Source organism: Trachemys scripta, chromosome 8, assembly GCF_013100865.1.
Source record: "Trachemys scripta elegans isolate TJP31775 chromosome 8, CAS_Tse_1.0, whole genome shotgun sequence".
In the NCBI taxonomy this organism is placed as follows: Eukaryota; Metazoa; Chordata; order Testudines; family Emydidae; genus Trachemys; species Trachemys scripta.
The window spans coordinates 96792685-96812004 of record NC_048305.1 but is presented as its reverse complement, the minus strand read 5'-3'; the positions used below and the strand labels follow the sequence as shown (position 1 = coordinate 96812004).

General features: G+C 41.4%; 2 protein-coding genes across 3 annotated transcripts in view; one reads left to right on the top strand and one right to left on the bottom strand.

Annotated features, from left to right (window-relative positions):
- Nucleotides 1-3772: 3772 nt before the first annotated feature.
- TMEM59 (transmembrane protein 59) lies at nt 3773-18915 on the bottom strand. Of its 2 annotated transcripts, none has more exons than XM_034778410.1 (8): nt 18703-18915; nt 14604-14709; nt 12102-12196; nt 11520-11672; nt 11117-11189; nt 10703-10784; nt 7966-8074; nt 3773-6178 (listed from the first exon to the last, which is right to left on the bottom strand). In XM_034778410.1, exons 1-8 carry the CDS (start codon nt 18874-18876, stop codon nt 6026-6028), a joined length of 945 nt encoding a protein of 314 aa, XP_034634301.1. In that variant the 5' UTR covers nt 18877-18915; the 3' UTR covers nt 3773-6025. The 2 variants fall into 2 exon arrangements, with proteins under 2 accessions (XP_034634301.1, XP_034634300.1); XM_034778409.1 differs by having other exon boundaries at nt 10703-10787; nt 18703-18913.
- Nucleotides 18916-18957: 42 nt separating this feature from the next.
- The window catches only part of TCEANC2 (transcription elongation factor A N-terminal and central domain containing 2), a 10543-nt gene continuing 10180 nt past the window's right edge, over nt 18958-19320 (top strand). Inside the window, exon 1 of the mRNA XM_034778411.1 lies at nt 18958-19077. The gene's annotated coding sequence lies outside the window, so the exon portion shown is untranslated. The remainder of the gene's footprint in view (nt 19078-19320) is intronic.

The window sequence follows — 19320 nt, the reverse complement described above, 5'->3', positions numbered from 1 at the left end:
TTCAGCGTGGATTTTGAAAACAAACCCAAGAACTGATGTCAGGATTAAAAGAAAGAGCCAGGTAATTGAAGCCTAATATTCAAAACTTTCAGAACCACCACCACCGCACCTTTTTCTGTGTATCTTCCACCCCTTCTTTCCCCTCATTTTAACTCCACTGCTATTTGACTCAGGCTTTATCTTTCCCTGCTGGTGGATGTGAACCCAACAATGGGTGCAAGTAGCAAAAGGACAGATGCTGCTTTGCTGTAGTCTGCAAACCCAACTTCGCTGGCACCAGCACATCTTCAGAGAGGAGTCACTGGGTCGGGCAAGAGAGCCTCTACCGCTTCCTTCCCCAACAACATAAGAAAAAGGAATTAGTGTTTGTTTTATTCTAGTATAGGACATTGGCTTAGGTCTAAGGTCTTACATATGTCCATCATCTGACCATTTCCTCCTCTGCAGGAGGTAAAAGAATAGGAGCTGGCAAGCAAGGCTGGCTCCAGGTTTCTGCCGCCCCAAGCGGCGAAAAAAAACACAACCCGATTAGGCGGCACTTCGGCAGCAGCTCAAAGAGGAAGAAAGGGACTGAGGGACCCACCGCCGAATTCCCGGAGTGCCACCCCTTTGTATTGGCCGCCCCAGGCACCTGCTTCCTTCACTGGTGCCTGGAGCTGGCCCTGCTGGCAAGGCACATGTCTCCCTTCCCCACAAATCCCATCTCTACTGTGGGAGCACATCATCATACTTCACCTGTGGAGTGAAATGTGTGGGGCCTGTGTGTGATGTGGGAGGGGAAAGGGAGATTGATCAGGAAGTGGGGTGACCCAGGGATCTGCAGGAGGGCTGTGGATGGAAATAAAATGGAATGCTGGTGGTTAGGGGAAAGAAGGTAAATAGTGGGGACAGCAGCAGCTCAGAGGAGAGGTCAGAGCTTTGTCTGGCAATACAGGTACATCATGTGACTGCTGGGTAAACCAGTAAGCGTACAGTAATAACTACAAAACAAACAGCTCAGCGCACCGCCGTTATTCAACACTCCCACGTGCTGTTTTACTAGCGACTTAGCAGAACAGAGCTTACTGAGGACAATAGCCGGTCAGGAGCAGAATTTAATTTTCCAGACATGGTGTAATACCTGTCACCTTCTTGAAAATGTAAGGAGGATGGGTTAAATGATAAGGAGACACCTAGATAGTGAGCTAGTACTAGGATTGTGATTTAGGGATGGGCATATACACAGCTATTGCAGTGGGAAAGTTATTGTCTGTTTTAATGTGATAACCATTCTCTGCCCTGGGTGCTATCTAAAATCGTGAAATAACAATGAATCATCCTCACAGGCACTAAAGCAAAAGCAGTCGCTGTGCCTCTAGTTCCACAAAGATTAGTAGTGAAAAGGAAACATTCCAAACTAGAAAAGAATTGGAAAACTAAAATCTGTTTTAACCCAGAGGTAAATGCAAATAGGAGAGACACTTGAGGCACTATCCACATTAACAGGAAAGGAGAATATTACTTCCAACATAGGTCTTCAGAAGATGCTGCTTTCTTCTGTAGTATAGATCCAGTTAGAATTAGTGTGCTTTGAGAAGGGAGACGCTAAGCTGTCTCTTAATCATCCAAATATTGCTAGGTCATCACTATAAGGGAACTTCAATTTTCTTTCCAGTCTTTTGCTCTCTAGCGCAAACGTACCCAAAGAAGCCTTGAGAGACTCTGGGCACATAAGATTTATCGCTGGGCCCAAACATACAGCAAACATCTAATGAGATACGGTCACGCTTCATTTGTGATGGGACCCTAGGTGATGCATCAGTTTCCATATATCTACTCACCTTGGGCTACCCTACACCTACCAGTTCAAATGTCCAAGCCCATAGCAGATCTTAGGTCAGCCTCTGGTTCAGAATGATGCCCCCCTAGTAGTTTAAGATTCCCCCTGCAGTCTCAACAAGATAGATACTGTCCAAGCATAAAGGGCTAGTTCCTGCCCGGGCAAGATTTACAGCTTCAATGACTGTTCTAGGAGAACATACTCTGGCAGGAGGGAAGCACTGAACACACAAGCAGACTGGTGCCATAGAAGTTTGTTAAAGATACTCCATACAAACCATTTACAGAAATATTACATATAATAGTCAAAATATTGATCTAGCGGTTTAAGGAGCTTTGTAATATCCTCAGTTAGGGTTGCAGTTCCTCTTTGGGAAGACTACTGTGTTGAAAAAACAAAGCTACAAGTGGCTTGGCATGTGGTCTCCTTGCAGTTTTGGATATGCTAAACATTCTAAGTTTAGACCTAAAATTGTGGTGTAAATTAATGCACAGGGATTTTCAATGAGATGTTCTGGTACCAGTGATGCTGAGTGTAATTGCTTATGACCACAATACATGCAGAATTTACAGCTGTTATTGAGGAGAGTAAGACCAGAAGCATGTGCATCTATAAAAACAGGTCCTCCCAAGTGGCTCATCATACAAGCTTTTTTTTTTTTTTTTAAACAGTGTTAAAACAGGAATGACAAAAGAATTCAGTAAAATCCCCGGAGAGCTCAGGGAGGCTAGTTATCCACCATCCTCTTCTGGGATCATTCTAAATAACTGGAATGATCCTACCCCGCATGATCACATTCGGGATCCAAAGTAGAGTTAACAAATACTCATAGCTTCATATTCTGCTCTTAAGTCTAAGAACCAGCAAGGACATTTCATCTTTTTCAGTCACTAAGAAATCAGAGACCAGCACACTCTCTGCTGTAGCCTACTAGAGAACACTTGGGTTTACGCAGGGAGATTATATATAAATCACAGCTCAATCAGGAACTGTCTTTGGCCAAAATGAGAACATTTGTACCTCAGTTTCTCCATCTACTAAAGTAATATTTGCCAGCCTTGTAGGGTGATGTGAGCCCAAACTAGATGGATGCAGAGTAATAAAATTAGTGGAACAGATAAGCATATAAATTTGTAACGTCCATTCACCTAGGCCTCTGATGGCACAATAACTAAGCTATGGCCACTGCACCATGGGGAGCAGGAATTATCAGTCTTTTGTAACTTAAATCATACATTGCTTATTGAGCAACGGAGATGCTAGGATTCCTGTTTCTAAGTTTAGATGTTTTTGAGTTCTCAAAACAAAAGAGAAAAGGGAACAAAGTACAATAATATGGGGAACAGGAAGGTGAGGAAGTAGGTGGTCCATCTACAATAGCTTAAAGCAATTTACTAAAGTTTTCATTTTTGGGCAGAGCCAAAACCCAAATCACTGCACACAAAATTAGTGTTTCAGAAAACAGAGCATCTGAATATAAGGAAGAGGAAGAGAGATTGTTTTGCCATCTTAAAAACTGGTAAATAAGACCTAGGTCTGCTCCAATAATGGTTACAAACTACTGTATTTTCAAATACCAAGATGACTGAATTGCTGTCTGCATTTAGAGTAGGAACTGCTGGCATTAGTTTGATTCTGATAACGGACCTGGATAAAACCTGAAATGTATAATACTGTGAAAGTCTGGTTCCTTGGACTATGGTTTTGTTTACAGAAATTAATACCTTGAGAAGTTCATTACGGGAACTCAACTTTTGTAGGTGTCACCCATGGTAGAGTGTTACTGAGTCCTGGACTTCAGCATCTATTCATTGTATAGTAACATTTCAGGTAAGTAACAAGGCCCAAGACTTGAACTTTTATTTATATCTATTTGTTGATTTGTTTCTTCCTTTCGTTTCTGGTTTTCAGAAGTTTAAGCAGATATTACAGCTCAAAATAAAAACTAGAAGCTGTTGATTAACCCAAATATAATTAAAAATTTAAACATTTGAAAACATCCACCTTTAGAAATACAAGTTAAGAAAAAACAGTTTTACACTCATGAGTTAAAAATTAAAGTCATTGACATAATGAAAGCTGTTCTATACATAGTGAAACAGGCAACTGGACAATTATACTTTCAGTGAGGCTACATAAACACTATTTCCAGCATTTACACATCACAGGGAAAACAGATTCAATGCTACATATATGCTATATTCAATGCTAGTTATAAGTCAAAATTTGGGATAATTAAAATGTCTTCAGAGACTGCACTGCAGACAGAGTTAGTGCAAAGAATACCAGCCATAGCCACTGGTATAAAGTCTGCATTTGCACCTAAAAATTTTAAACTGTCATTGCACAAGTTATATTTAATGCTGATGTGCTAGTATCAAACAAGGCTGTGTACTGATGTCTGAAGTACATAACTGCATAGAAATGAGAGTCTTAGGACTGATTACTACTACAGATATAGAAAAGGCTATTTTGGGGCATCAGATTATGAAACAGTTTTTAAAGCACTGCACAACCAACCATCACATTTTTAGACCCTTGTATAACCTAGGTATTTAATAAAGACATGTTAAGAACAGCATTTCACTCCAACTTTCATGATTGTAAGTCAGATCCTCTTTCAATGCCACATCAACCAAAGGTTACTATGTAATTGGGCTTAAATTCAATGTTTGTACAATAACACACTAGACCCCTTGAAGAATTAGATCCTGAACTTCTTACACCTTTCAAAAAAGTAAGGTGCACATAGTTTTGAAGAGAACACCGATTTGTAGCAGCTCTGTGTATGCTTACCACATATAGCAAGCACCACAGTGTATGTGGTATGCACTCTAAGTATGGACCCATAATACATGATCTATAACCACAACTATATAGTTCTCAAACTTTAGAAACTTACTAAATGCATACCTTTTTCTAAACCTCACTCTCAACCAAACTTAAAATTATTCTTCTGGTTTTAATTCATGCAACGAGCTATTCTCTGGACGTCTCAAGTATAATTTTTGCTAGAGTACAAAAGCTATGCAAAACCAGTAGATTTCTATTGCCTACTTCTAACCTGAATGTAGACAATCGGATAAAGTTCAAAAAGTTATAAGATCTTATAATTTTGGCCAGTTTCTAAACATTTGCAAAGAGACTTTGTAAGGAAAACCATCACAGTCCCTTCTTGCTTATAGATGCCTAGCAGGCACCATTAGATCATAGCTGCTGTAGTAAAGAATAGAACTGTGTTGGACAAACTAGCTATAACAATATTCTCACATAACTAATACAATTCAGTAACAGTATTTACTAATGTAGCAGAATGTGGTAAGGTTGCATATATTAGGGGGATGCTGTAGATGAGTCTCATACTGAGTGCATCATGGTTAATTGAGAGCCATAGCAAAAGGCTACAGTCATTATTCTACTTTTCTAAATTTATTCTCAGTTTTCAGTAATCAATTTGTTTCTGACAATGAAACAACTGGACCCACTTAGGTAATCAATACAGCAAAGGGAGTGCCTTCAGAAAAAGTATGCTCTACCCTAACAAGCTATTGATGAGTTTAAGGCTAAAGTTTGTCAAAAGAATAAATAAGCATGTCTCTTTTTTGAGTGCAAAAGGATACGTCCATGAGTCATTAAAAACTTGTATTTCTGACAGCCTGAGCTAAACCTGCAGTACCTCATTAACGCTCTGCATATTGATAACTGTAAAAAAATACATTTCTATTTTTGGGAAAAGGGTTATTGCAAAGATTAACGGATAATACAACATTTCTGCAAATAACGTTCTTAGTTACTCACAACTGAAAATGCCTGACCTAAGCATCTTCTGCCCACTGAGAATTTATATCCTACTTTTACAGAGTTAATTCCGATCTTACATCATAGAACGGTTAGAAATGACTGACTGAAAGTGCCATGGTAGAAGTGTAGCGAGCATGCTTACAGTTTTTGTTAAGCAAAAAGGACACATTGCAAACTCCAGTGAAAGCAAGTACATATACTTGGAAAAAAACTGCAAGTTAAACGTGCAATTCTCTTCACTACTAGAGGAAAACAAGGATTCCATGACAGACTGATTTGTTGATTCTGTAACTTTATTTTCATTTAAACACTGACCGCTAAGCCCCGCAGCTGAAGAAACCATAAAAAAAACACCAGGAGTTGATAGAAGTGCTAGAATTAGTCTATTAAATTCTTTTAAGCTATTTAAATTGCTGAATGAGCCAGATTAACTTTTGTGGGTAGAGGTCCTGCTTCTTCATGTTCTTCAGTCTTGCATCGAACAACAACAAGAGCAGAAGCTGGGTATCTGGTCAGTTTTTCATTCATGTACTCCAAGTCTCCATAGATGCTCAGCTTCTGAAATAATTAAACATTTTAAAAAGATCATATCATTACAGATTCTGAATGCAAGATTCAAGACATGCTTAGCCATAAGAACACAGAATGGCCACAATGGGTCAGGCCAACAGGTCATCTAACCCAGTAGCCTGTTTTCCCCGACAGTGGCCAATGCCAGGTGCTTCAGAGGGAATGAACAGAATAGGTCATCATCAAGTGATACATTCCATCACCCATCCCCAGCTTCTGACATATAACTATGATCATACATTTCTCAGTGAGGTTTTGAAGGTCCTCAAAGTAGCAATGCTTCAACTCTTACTATGAAACACTTTGCATTTTCCATGACATCTAAAATTCATATTCACAGTTGAGTCTGAGTCCAAGGCTAGGACTGACATGTTCCTGTCAGAATAAGTGTGGTACTTGCCAGTCTTGCATATTTTTAGAGGAAGGAGAGTGGGGGGGGGGGATGTCAGTTCAGCCAGTCCCTTCTCTCCTCCTCCAGTCAGATTCCTGCCACTCACCCACATCATGTCCACAGGTTCCTGCCATTCTCAGCCTTTTCACAATCTTATTAAAACCCCTTTAATGGTTTAGTGAATGCAACCTGTAACCATACATCCCCTAGGTCTCACTCTGCTCTGGCAAAAAGATACTAGAAACAAATTTCCAGTTGTCAAACATGGTTACCATGGGGAAGAGGGTTCCCAGACAATGGGAGTTGCGGCGCCAGTGCTCAGGGTGAGGGCATCGCGCAGAGCCCCCAGGGCTGCCCTGTGCCTAGGAGGCAGATATGCCAACCGCTTCCTGGAGCCGAGCAGAGCCAGAGCCAGGGCCAGGCAAGGAGCCTGCCTTAGCCCCGCTGACTGGATTTTTAGTGGCCTGGTCAGCACCAGGGTCCCTTTTCAACTGGATGTTCCAGTCAAAAGCCAGACACTGGGCAACTCAACAGCCCACAGGTAGATCTAATTGAGTATCACTGTCCTAAGCACTGGAATATGGGAGGGTTTTCTAAATCACATCTCTATCTCTCTTGCTGAAGTTGTTCCACTGTGTGTAAACATTGTAAACAAACAGTTATTGGAATAAGGACACAAACTTGGGTTTCCCACCTCCAAGGTGAGAGCCCTAATCATGACACTGCAGTCATTTCACTGTCTGTCTTTTATACAAAGTGGAACAGCTTCAACAAAATGCTTGAATAGTCATTGAGAATGAGAATAGTCATAGTGAGAATGACTGCAGCCTCGGTTATGGGCACTCACCTTGGAGATGGGAGACCCGCATTTATGTCCTTGGTCCAATGACTTTAATTTACTTACACACAATTGAACAACTTTGAGAGATTGAGACCTGCCCCAAATGCCAATAGAGCATTCTTCTGCCACGTGGGAGACCAAAGTTCAAATCCCCGCTCCACAGCCAGCAGAGGGGAACACAGGTGACCCACATCCTAGCTAAGTGCCCTATCTACTGGGCTAAAGGTTATAAAGGGAGGCACCCTCACCACCTTCTCCACCCATTTTGTGAATCTAGACCTTACAATTCTTGTCTTTACTTTTAAAATGTCCCAACCGAAAGTGCTTCATTTTGATGCAGATGAAATTTTGTTAAACCCAGGTCAAAATGCACTGACTTTTGATTTGCCAACATTTTTAGTTTGATTCTAGCAGATTTTTAATTTTGCAGAACTGCCAGTGAACCAAAAAACCAGCTCTACACCTAAGACCCTATCGCATTTCAGACACTAAGTAATATGAATAACTTCAAGGTGATGTAAGCTATAGAATAATTTGCTTTACCTCAGATGGAACGTACTGCTGCACAGCTGTAGCAACAGTAGCACAGCAAATCCAGAGGAGCACCAGCACGGAGAGAACAAGTGTAGTAGTTAAAATCCAACCAGAATTTCTGAAATGTAATGAGCATTGTTAAGAGTTGTTTATCCTGTTTTCTTAAACTGTTATTCCTAAAGACATACACTGGGCTTTACCAATCTGCGTTCCCATGTCTAGATCATTCAGTTGAATGCTTCACTGGAGGAGTCTGGGAAACCAGTCTCCCACCCCACCTTAGTTACCTGTCTTCAGGTACAGGGTAGGGAAGCACAATGAATCAAGGCTGGCAGTTCCTTTACTAAGTCCCAAGCGGACTCCTACTTTAAGCTATTTTGTCAACAAATCTCTCCATTAATTGCATTTTGAATGCATAACACAAAATCTCTGATCTCTCTTTCTGCCTTAAGAACCTCATTATCCCAGGGAAATAGCAGCCAAATGTTTAGTGCAATTCTAACGACCATACTCGTCAGACCAATGGTCCACCTAGCCCAGTATCGTGTCTTCTGACAATGGCCAGTGCCAGTTGCTTCAGAGGGAATGAACAGAACAGTACGACTGAGTGATCCATCCACTATCATCCAGTCCCTGCTTCTGGCAGTTGGAGGTTTAGGGATACCAGGAGCATGGGGTTGTGTTCCTGACCATGTTGGCTAATAGCACTGATGGACACATCCTCAAACTTACCTACCAGTAGTTCTTTTTTGAACCTAGTTAACTTTTGGCCTTCACAACATCCCAGGGCACTAAGTTCCACAGGTTGACTGTGCAGTGTGTGAAGTAGTATTTTCTTTTGTTTATTTTAAACCAGCTGCCTATTAATTTAATCGGGTGACCCTTAGTTCTTGTGTTATGTGAAGGGGTAAACAACCAGCACAACCATTTCCCTATTCCCTATCTCAATATCATTCATAATTTTACAGACCTCTATCACATCTCCCTTTAGTCATCTCTTTTCTAAGTTGATCAGTCCCAGTCTTCTTACTCTCCCCTCATATGGAAGCTGTTCCATACTCCTAATCATTTTGTTGCGAGCCGATGTTGATAAACGCAAAGTAATGCACACTGGAAAACCTGATCCCAACTATTCATATAAAATGATGGGGTCTAAATTATCTGTTACCACTCAAGAAAGATCTTGGAGTCATTGTGGATAGTTCTCTGCAAACATCCAGTCAATGTGCAGCAGCAGTCAAAAAAGCGAACAGAATGTTGGGAATCATTAAGAAAGGGATAGATAAGACGACGACAACAGAAATTTATATTTATATTGCCTCTATATAAATCCACAGTACGCCTATATCTTGAATACTGGGCACAGATGTGGTCACCCCATCTCAAAAAAAGATATAATGGACTTGGAAAAGGTTCAGAAAAGGACAACAAAAATTATTAGGGGTATGGAACGGCTGCCTTATGAGGAGAGATTAATAAGACTGGGACTTTTCAGCTTGGAAAAGGGACAACTAAGGGGAGATATGATAGAGGTCTATAAAATCATGACTCGTGTAGAGAAAGTAAGTAAGGAAGAGTTATTTACTCCGCCTCATAACACAAGAACTGTGAAATGAAATGAATAGGCAGTAGGTTTAAAACAAACAAAGGAAGTATTTTTTTACAACGCACAGTCAATCTGTGGAACTCCTTGCCTGAGGATGTTGTGAAGGCCAAGACTATAACAGGATTCAAAAAAGAACTAGATAAATTCATGGAGGATAGGTCCATCAATGTCTACTAGCCAGTTGGGGCAGGAATGGTGTCCCTAGCCTCTGTTTGCCAGAAGCTGGGAATGGGTGACAGCGGATGGATCACTTGATGGATTACCTGTTTTGTTCATTCCTTCTGGGGCACCTGGCATTGGCTACTGTCGAAAACAGGATACTGGGCTAGATAGACTTTTGGTCTGACCCAGTATGGCCGTTCTTATGTACCTTTTCTGATTCTAAAATATTTTTTGATATGAGGTGACTAGAACTGCATGCAGTATTCAATATATAGGTGTACCATGGATTTTCTGTTTCTGTATCTATTCCTCTCTAGTTATTAACATTGTTAGCTTTTCTGACTGCTCCTGCACATTTTGAGAGGATGTTTTCAGTATACTACTCACAATGATGCCAAGATCTTTCTTGCAACTAATTTAGACCCCATTATTTTGTATGTCTAGAAGTGTGTGAATGCATCCTGCTGCTCAGTAGCAAAGATTAATGAAAGAAAAAGAGCAAAGTGATATTGTATCTTATCAACCTAGAAATAAAGCAAAACTGCTTATTTATACAGCACCTTTCACACTAGACAATCCCAAAGTACTACACAAATCAATCACTTCACCCTGATATGCAGCCATATCTAGGAAACCAGTGAACTGTAGCAGCTGTTTAACGGTTTGCAGCAAAATATCAGTAGTGTGGGACAGGAAATGACAAATATCATGGTTAGGTTAAACTGCATGGAGAGATTAGGTTGGCCAAATTGCCAACAAGTATATTGTGGCTAATATCTATTTTTGTAAGGGAGCAGTGAGCTCTTTAACACAAGTGCTCAGAACCTCCCCTTTAACATCTCCTCCAAAACATCATCTTTCTTGAATACAGTTCTGTCACTTTGAGATTCTCTGATGGAGTATATGACATGTAAAGTATATGGGGAAGGAATGTCATCCTACCATTTAAGCTTTTACAAGACAGTAGAAGATACATACATAGAAAGACATTTGAAAAAGCTATTTCTTTCCTCCTCTTCAAAAAATCCTGTGTGTGTCTGTGAACCTCCTGGCTGTAGGTCTGCTGAAAGATCACAATGACAGCTCCATTACAAGGTTACAATTAAAAACTCTAGTCTCATACAGTCCCTGTCTATACGAAGACATTGATAGTAGAAAGCTTCTTTAAAATGATTCTAATTCCAGTGTGGCACCACTACCATCCAGTAGTATACCACGCTATATTTAAAATACATTTTAAAAAGAATTTCTTACTGTGGCCTTTGTTGCCGTGTACACAGGGTGAAGGTGACAGTCTGCCCATAATGACTTTTTCCTTTGTGGAAGATTTGACTTACTCTTGCAGGTTATGAATATTTTCATTTGCACTCTTGAGAACCCAAACCAACTTACCGGATGTTTTGCTCAACAACGATTCTTTCAGATCTGTGGTGTCCTGTGGAATATATTGAACTTCTGGCTTTGACTAAAACAATAATGAAAATTGTAAGGTCTTATTTGTATTTCATAAAGCTTCAATTAACCTTAAAATTATAGTCATCCCATAAGCATCATTCACATTTGCAAAAGAAATGGGGAAAAATTTTGACACACTATCCATTTAAGTTAATTTTGCTTTCTACATTGCAAATCCAGTGACCACTACAAAGAGAGACCGACTGCTGCCAAACATTAAGCATGCAGTTACTTGCCGAGACGGCTCTGCTATCTGTTGTGTGAGTGGAAGACACAGGAGATCAACCGTTAACACCCAGGACACACAAAGCCTTGTAAAAGTAAAAAAGCAAGCAAGCACCTGGAATATAACTATTTTGCCATCATCTGCTTGAAGGTAGAAGGTCCACGAGGAAGTTATGAAGCTCTGTGCTGAGTCCATCATGTCACTCCAGAATGATCTCACCAGTGTCAGAGGGAAAAGGAGATGAATCCTTGGCATCAGGGACATTAACTGTAAAATGACAAGTTTCAGAGTAACAGCCGTGTTAGTCTGTATCCGCAAAAAGAAGAACAGGAGTACTTGTGGCACCTTAGAGACTAACAAATTTATTAGAGCATAAGCTTTCGTGGACTACAGCCCACTTCTTCGGATGCATAAGTGGGCTGTAGTCCACGAAAGCTTATGCTCTAATAAATTTGTTAGTCTCTAAGGTGCCACAAGTACTCCTGTTCTTCTATTAACTGTAAACACATCATTAACTGGTTTTCGATTTATTCTGTACATATTCAAGCAATTTACCACTGTCCCCAATAAGGTCTTAGTCTTTAAATAGAGAATTTCTCTCCATCTTTCTACACACACATTAAATTTGAAAAAAAAGTGAGACAATCTGAGCAGAAAACAAGTAGGTGGCATTTAACAAACATGCTACATGCTTACTTGCTCTTGTCTCAGTTCAGCAAATGGCTGCTGATTCTGGCACCCAAGATGGCAAGCATATTGTTCATCAGACTGGGAATATGCTTCAGTACAGGCTGCAAAGAAGAAAAGTTGTGTAAATTGAAAAATAATTTCACATCCTAAGTCAGCAACTGAAAGCACGAGTGTAAGGCGTAGGTACAGTCTGATAAGAACTCAAGTGACAATTTTAAAGACTCCCTATCCCACCTGAGGAATAATACGAGAGCAATGTACCAATACTGGTACCGGATTCTTTGGGCTGATGTAATCTAGATGATCTATCTAGAACAGGCATAAAACTGGGTTATATCTAAAAGCTGAATGCAGCAATAGCATTTGATCACAAAAATGAGGAAAAGCAAAAAACCAATCAAAATAAAGTAAGAGCAATTACTGGTATAGAAAATTCCAACATAGTGACGTAAATTAACACAGCCTCAACCCAGTAGAATAGGCAAGGATTTTGTACCAGAGATGACATGGATTATCAACCAGAGTTCTGAAAGACCCTCCCACAGGACTGTGGTCTTTCCTCCCACACACCATGGAAGAGTTCAAGTTTTGCTCCAGGGGATGGAAGTAAACTAACAGAGGAATCCATCAAACTGCAGAGCGCCATGGCATAACAGGGAACAAAGGAGGGTTTGCCCATCAGTGTTGCATGAGTATAGTTAGACTTTCTATACCAATTTCAAGCTCTATCAAAAATAAAGTCAGCTCTGCTCTTATTTCCAAAGAGCCGTATCCAATATTTAAAATAAAGGACAGACTAGCAATTACAGGAGAGAAGCCAGAAGATTTGTATTCTATTTGTGGCTTAGCCACCCACTTGCAGTATGACCTTGGGAAAAGTCTCTAGACCTGGGGAACCGGAGACAGAAGTCAAGTGGGGATAATCCCCTCTCACTAGGGCATTGGGAGGCTTAGGCCAGAAAGGCAGAAAGAACAGGCTTGGCAAGTAAAAGTGCATCCTGAACGTTAGGCCTATCCATTTTCTCACAGGAGAGGAAAATGAACAAGCGTCCGACCAGATATGGGCAATCTCTGGAAACAGGGCAGACAAAATCCTGGCAGGGAATGCACAGTAATCAGCCAAATAACCGAGTGTGCCGTTCTCAAGAGCCTGAGCAGCAGTCCTCTGGTAAAACAGTTACAAAGCCAGACAACTGGAAGTCACAGAAGCACCTAGAGACACAACTGAACATAACGGTCAGGGAGTGCATCACAAAGCACAGGACAGCCACCAAGCAACGAGCAAAATCAGTGTTATAAGGCCACGGCAAATGACTAGGCAGAAGGCAACAGTCCAGGGTAGCAATGTTGTACAGGAAAGGAGGCAACACTTCAGACTCAGCTCTACATCTGGACTTTTGCTGCACCCCCCCTTTTTATGATATCCCTTGACGTGTGGTTTGGCAATTGAAAAGAAATGCCTGGATCACAGCTGTGCACGGGATACTGCTTTTCTGCAGCTCCAGCCTATTCCCAGCGCATATAACTCAGCTCTGTATTGCATTCACGTGCCTTTCCCCAACTCTCTCTGCTCTTGGAGCTGGCCACTGCCCCCTTTGCCTTCAGCACAAGATTGAGCCTCTTTTTAGTGCCGAGTTGGCACTTAACCACTTTTAGACTACATAGGGAAAGCTGCTCCCTCTCCTGCCTCGCTTGATGGGCTCCACGCTTTTGATCTCAGTATACGAACCTTAATGTTTATCAATTGCTTTAAGATCCTTGGCTGGAAGTACTACAGAACTGCAAAGAAATATTAGCTTGGTATATAGTTGGTAACAAGTATTTTCAGTTTTAATTATTGATATTCCTCGTCTGATCTTCAGATAATTAATCCTTTTAAACAATTAGTTATTTATGAATGTTTGATTATTTAATGGCTTAATTCAACAAGACAACCCCAGCTCCCAAGTTGTTTAACTACATGCAAGGCAGAGAATGTAGTTAAGATTTGTTTCTCTTTCCATAGTAAAGAGATTGTAAAATTGAGTTGAATGAGGCCATATCAGTGACGTAGTACAGTATACAGTTCACCAATATTTGTGCTTTGTAAAGCAAACATTTCAGCTGAAGTAAATACAAAGTCATACAGTCCCAACAAATAGTCAGGGCTAGGAAAATCATCGCAACTGATGTCATTTATTAGGTTGTCATTGCACAATGTTGCATGAAGTAAAAGGGACACCATTAACTTGAAAATTACATTGTCAGCTAACCATTTTACACCTAATATGGTTACACTACCTAAATTTTAACCTTGGCCAAAAGGACCCTTATGTTTTAAAGGCTCACAAAGCAGAAACCCCTTTTAAAAATTTGAGAAATTTTAATGAGGGCTCTATCAAACTTTTTTAAAGAGTAACATCAATTTAAAAAAAGTCAAATTGACAATATCCCTTCATATATTTCCGCTCTTCCCTTCATTTGTCTCTTCACATTACATCTTGTGGAAAGAGCATAGAATTATCTTACCAGAGTCGCATTCCAGTTTGGTACGATTCAGGTCAATTCCATCATCCACAAACTGACAAATAGAAAACAGTCTGCAGCCTCGCTGACATGCATACAGTTCCTCTTCCTGGGAAGTTACAAGAAAAGCAGGGTTGCTAAAGAAATTACTAAATACTCCATCCAAGAATCTAGGTAGCAACAAGCAAACATTACTACTTTTCTGAGTACTATAAAAGCTACGGTGGAAAATGTTCTAGCAAAAAAACCCAAACAAAAAGAAAACCTTAGAAGTCAGCCAAACACCAAGGTCTGTACAGTCTGGAACAAAAGCAAATTACAGTTCTTTAAAATAATTGGGCAATTTTGATATGGACTTCCTTAGTCCAAGCAGAACACAGTTCTTTATTCAGCAAGGAGCTGGCCTGGAATAGACAGATCACTAAAGTCAGCAAGTTCAAAAATGCATTTCTGAAAAACGATAACTTTAAAAATCAAGGTGCTAGCTGCTAAAGAATTAAAGTAGAACCTATTAACCTTCACTTCACTAATTCACACAGAAAGTTGGCAGTCCTTACCTCTCAAAGATCTAATGGCAAATGCTACCAGTGAGGAATCATAATAAAGATGAATAGTATATTGTCAAAACATTTATTATAGGATATAATTAGAAGTAAAGAGTTGTCAAAATAAGTAACCAGAGTATATTTTGTGGTGCACTATTCTTGTGTCAAGGCTCCTTACTTGCCAAAATAGCTAGTCAACATACTATTTAATGGTTATGCTGAGGGAAAATAAGGGAGAAGAATATTCCTTTATGTAATTACAAAACTAAGATACAGCAAGTGTATAAAAAATTTATATCAATGTTCCTATTTGATTGTCACCCTCTTTCTCACCCTTCATATGTTACAGTCTTAGACTGTAAGCTCTTCAGGGCAGGTACTATATCGACCTCTGTGTATAATGCCCCAATCAAGATTATAGTATGGTAGCATTAAAGTAAAAAACAACTTAATGCTTCTCCCAATAATTAATGAAGTTCTATAGTACTTTGTTTCACAAGAAAATACTCCCTTAGCTGTGAGAAACATACTGTTTTAATTACTAGAAGTACCATGTGGCAGAGAAATGGGGTCTGTAAGGTAGACTTCATTTGAGGGCTTGTCAACCCACAAAAGTTGTATAGCTAGAGCAGTACTGGTATAGCTAAGGCAGTACAACCTTCCTAGTGTGGTCACAGTCATACAAGCATAGTTTATTTCCTTATGGAAAGGGGAATAAGCTACACTGGTATACGGCACCTTTATATTAGTATAACTACGGCCACACTAAGTTGTATAACTAAGAGTTGTAACCGTATAACTATTTAGATAAAAAACATACCCCCAAGTAGAGTAGTTATACCCTACTGGTAGAAAAACTGTGTTTAAATGAGGCCTAGGCAAGTACCTACTTCCCTGGTATTTTAGAAGTTTTGCTTATTTTTTAAAGCAAAGCAATAAAAGTAGCGAGTTATCTAGTTCCACAATGTGGAATATTTTCTATGTCAGAGACCAGATAGATAAGGTAATATCTTTTACTGCACAAATTTCTGTTGGTGGAAAGCACAAGCTTTCAAAAAGTGTCCGACTTCTTTCCACAGACCTGAAGGACTTTGTGTAGTTTGAAAGTCTGCACCTTCCTCCAACAGAAGCTGGTCCAGTAAAAGATATTAGCTCACCTACCTTGTCTCTCTCATATGTTAGGACCAACAAAACTAGTTGTTTCTGGTGTTGTTGTAAACACTGAACATTGTTCTGCATTTGACATCATGTGAATCTATTAACAGGAAAACTCAAGACAAGTCTTTTGGCTCTGTCCTCATCCTTATGGTTGTCACCATCTGTTTTACAGGTGGAGAGAACTTTGAATTCATTATTAAAGGAACAAGGCAAACACACCACACCTTACCATATAACTAACCCATTGCAAACAAACTGATGTGATTTTCTTTCAGACACAGATGTTCTCATATTTTATACTGCAAAAACATAGAACTGCCAAGCTGGGTCAAGATTTTTTTTAATAAAGCCTAACAACCTTGACTGTCTCTCTAATAGAAATATCCTGCTGCAGAAAATATGCCTCAAATGTTGACATTCATATTGAATTGGCTTTGGCAGGTATGATGCACACACAGATTCTCTTGACAAGTCTTAATGAAGTTTATCTTGAACTTAAACCAAACAACGAATGTTTCCAAAATAAAAAGTTTCCTGCCACCTCTATTTCTATTTGATAGCTTAGTAGTAAGTAGTGCTTAAAATCAACACAGGATAGATTGTTTAAGTCACAAAGTACTCAGTAGGAAGAAGATTGTGTGTGTCGTTTTATTGGCCTCTTTATGATGTATATTATAATAATGAGCTCAAAGTGCTTAGTTTTTTAAAAAACTCCAAAAGCTACCAGAAACACCAGTCGCAATTTCCTTCAAAAACTTGCCAAAGTCCTCCAACAAAAAGAAGGGAACTATGCTTCAGCATAGGAGTCTGAAATTTTATCTGCGGTAGGAAAAGATTTGGGGTTGGGATTAAGGAAGAAAGTTGTTTAATCTTACAATGATTCAGTTCCCAAACTTTGGCCTTTTTTGCAATTGGTATCATGCTTACACCTCTCAACATGCGGCATGAAGTCCCATATTCTAGATATACATTTCATTCCATCTACACAAGTCTTTGTTGCTTCCACTCATTGTTGAGGTATACACATCACCGTTACTGTCTCAAAACCATGATTATGTAGTTTTATTCTAAAAATATTAATTCCACACTTCAAACTTTCTGCTCTATTACTTGTCTCCCTTGTTTGTAGTTTGTGCACCCCACATTTTGAACTCAACCTGTTACACTGCTGCAGATAGAGAATAAAGTATATTACCAGTCAAAAATTCACACAAGACTGAAAAGAATAATGCATTTTCCAAATTCCAACAGTAACTCAGAATTCTATGGAATCCTGAACTGATGCTGAACCTCAACATGAAACAAAGCTGGGGGGGACAGTTTTCCAACACCTTCCTTTTATAAAGATGGATACCATGAAAGACTTCTGCCTAAGTTAGCTAGAACCCAGGGGTGGAAGTTTTTTGGGGTGCTCATTTTTTAACCACTCTTCAGACTTCATCCTCTATAATTCAAATGTTTTATCAGTGTCATGATTCAGGACTTTTTACTTGTCAACACACACAGATATTTTGTATGGTTTTAAAGCCAGAGCAGCCCACATCAAGTTGGCATGGTTTCTTTGAGGGAAGGAGGGAGAAGAAAACAGGACACATGGAAACCCCACAACAACAAAATCTGGATGCTCTGCGCTTGAATAGCTTTTGAACATATTATAGATCCTAAGAGGAAATGGTATTGCCTTACCTGGTAAACAAACAACCTCTTCCCCCAAAAGGGTATATTTTACAGGGAGATTACTGACTGCTACACAGAGCTCTTCTTCAGGTCTACTTCCTTACCCAGCCCCGAAGAAGAGCTCTGTGTAGCTCAAAAGCTTTTATCCTCCACCACCAAAAGTTGAGCCAATAAGAGATATTATTTCATGTAGTCTATCTATATCCCATAGGGAGGGGATGCAAAAGAAACAGGCCATATCTTGGGTTTGCTGCATAGGGGGAATCTTCCTAGCCAAGGACCCCATACCTAGAGGCACCTGCTACCAAATCAGGAATAACCAACAACCAGTGGACCAGGGTGAACAAACCTCAAAAGCTATCGAGCGGGGGAAGTGAGCCATCCTCATCCCGACATATACCTGAGGAGTCTCTCTCATGGTCTGGCAACACTTGCCCGGCTTGTCATGCCAACAGTCTCACCGACTCGGATTAGGTCAGGGATGGTCCCAGCTGGGGAGAAGCAGGGGCACCCCGGCGGAAGGCCCTGCGCCTTGGGGCCAGAGTGCAGGGGGCGGTGCCTGGCTATGGGCGCGGGGGACTGGGCGGCCTGTACCTGGAGGCAGGTGTGGGGGGCGCCTCCCAGGGAGCCCCATAGCGCAGGAGCGGGGTGGAGGGGAGACCTGCGCCCTGAGAGGCTCGTCCAAGGAAGGCGGGGTCAGGCCGGCCGGCGGGGTCCCGTACCTTGGGGTAGGTGTGCAGGGGGTAAGTCAGCTGACAGGCCCGGTGGCACGACGCCGTGCTGCCCAGCGCCGAGTCAAAGGCCTCGGAGGAGCCCGCGGCAGCCCAGCCCCGCCCGCAGATCAGGAGCAGCAGAAAGAGTCCCAGCCCCGACAGGTTCCCCCGCGGCGCCGCCATCTTGCCCCTCCCTCTCTCGCGGGCGGGGGGGGGGGGGTTGTTTATCGCGTCGGGTTCCCACTTCCGGCCCTAAGGTGAAGGACGGGGCTTGAGCGATCTCGCGAGACTTCCCTCGCCGCGGGGCCTGACGGGAGAAGCAGTTTCCCTATCGGAGCTGAGCTGGGGAGGAGACGGAGACTCGCCTTCGCCGGGAACTACGAGGCGAGTCACTTCCGGGACGGACCGCGCGAGTCGGTTCGGGGCACCGTGGAACTAGCCCGTGCGCCGCGAGCCCCGCTACCCCGCCGGGCAGCAGTACCCCGGGCCCATCGCCGCCCCTCCACGCCCTGCCAGTCACCCAGCTCCTCCGCCCGCGGGCCGGGCCCCCGCCTCCATCCCCCCTCCCCCTCCCGCCCCCCCCCCCCCCCCCCCCCCCCCCCCCCCCCCCCCCCCCCCCCCCCCCCC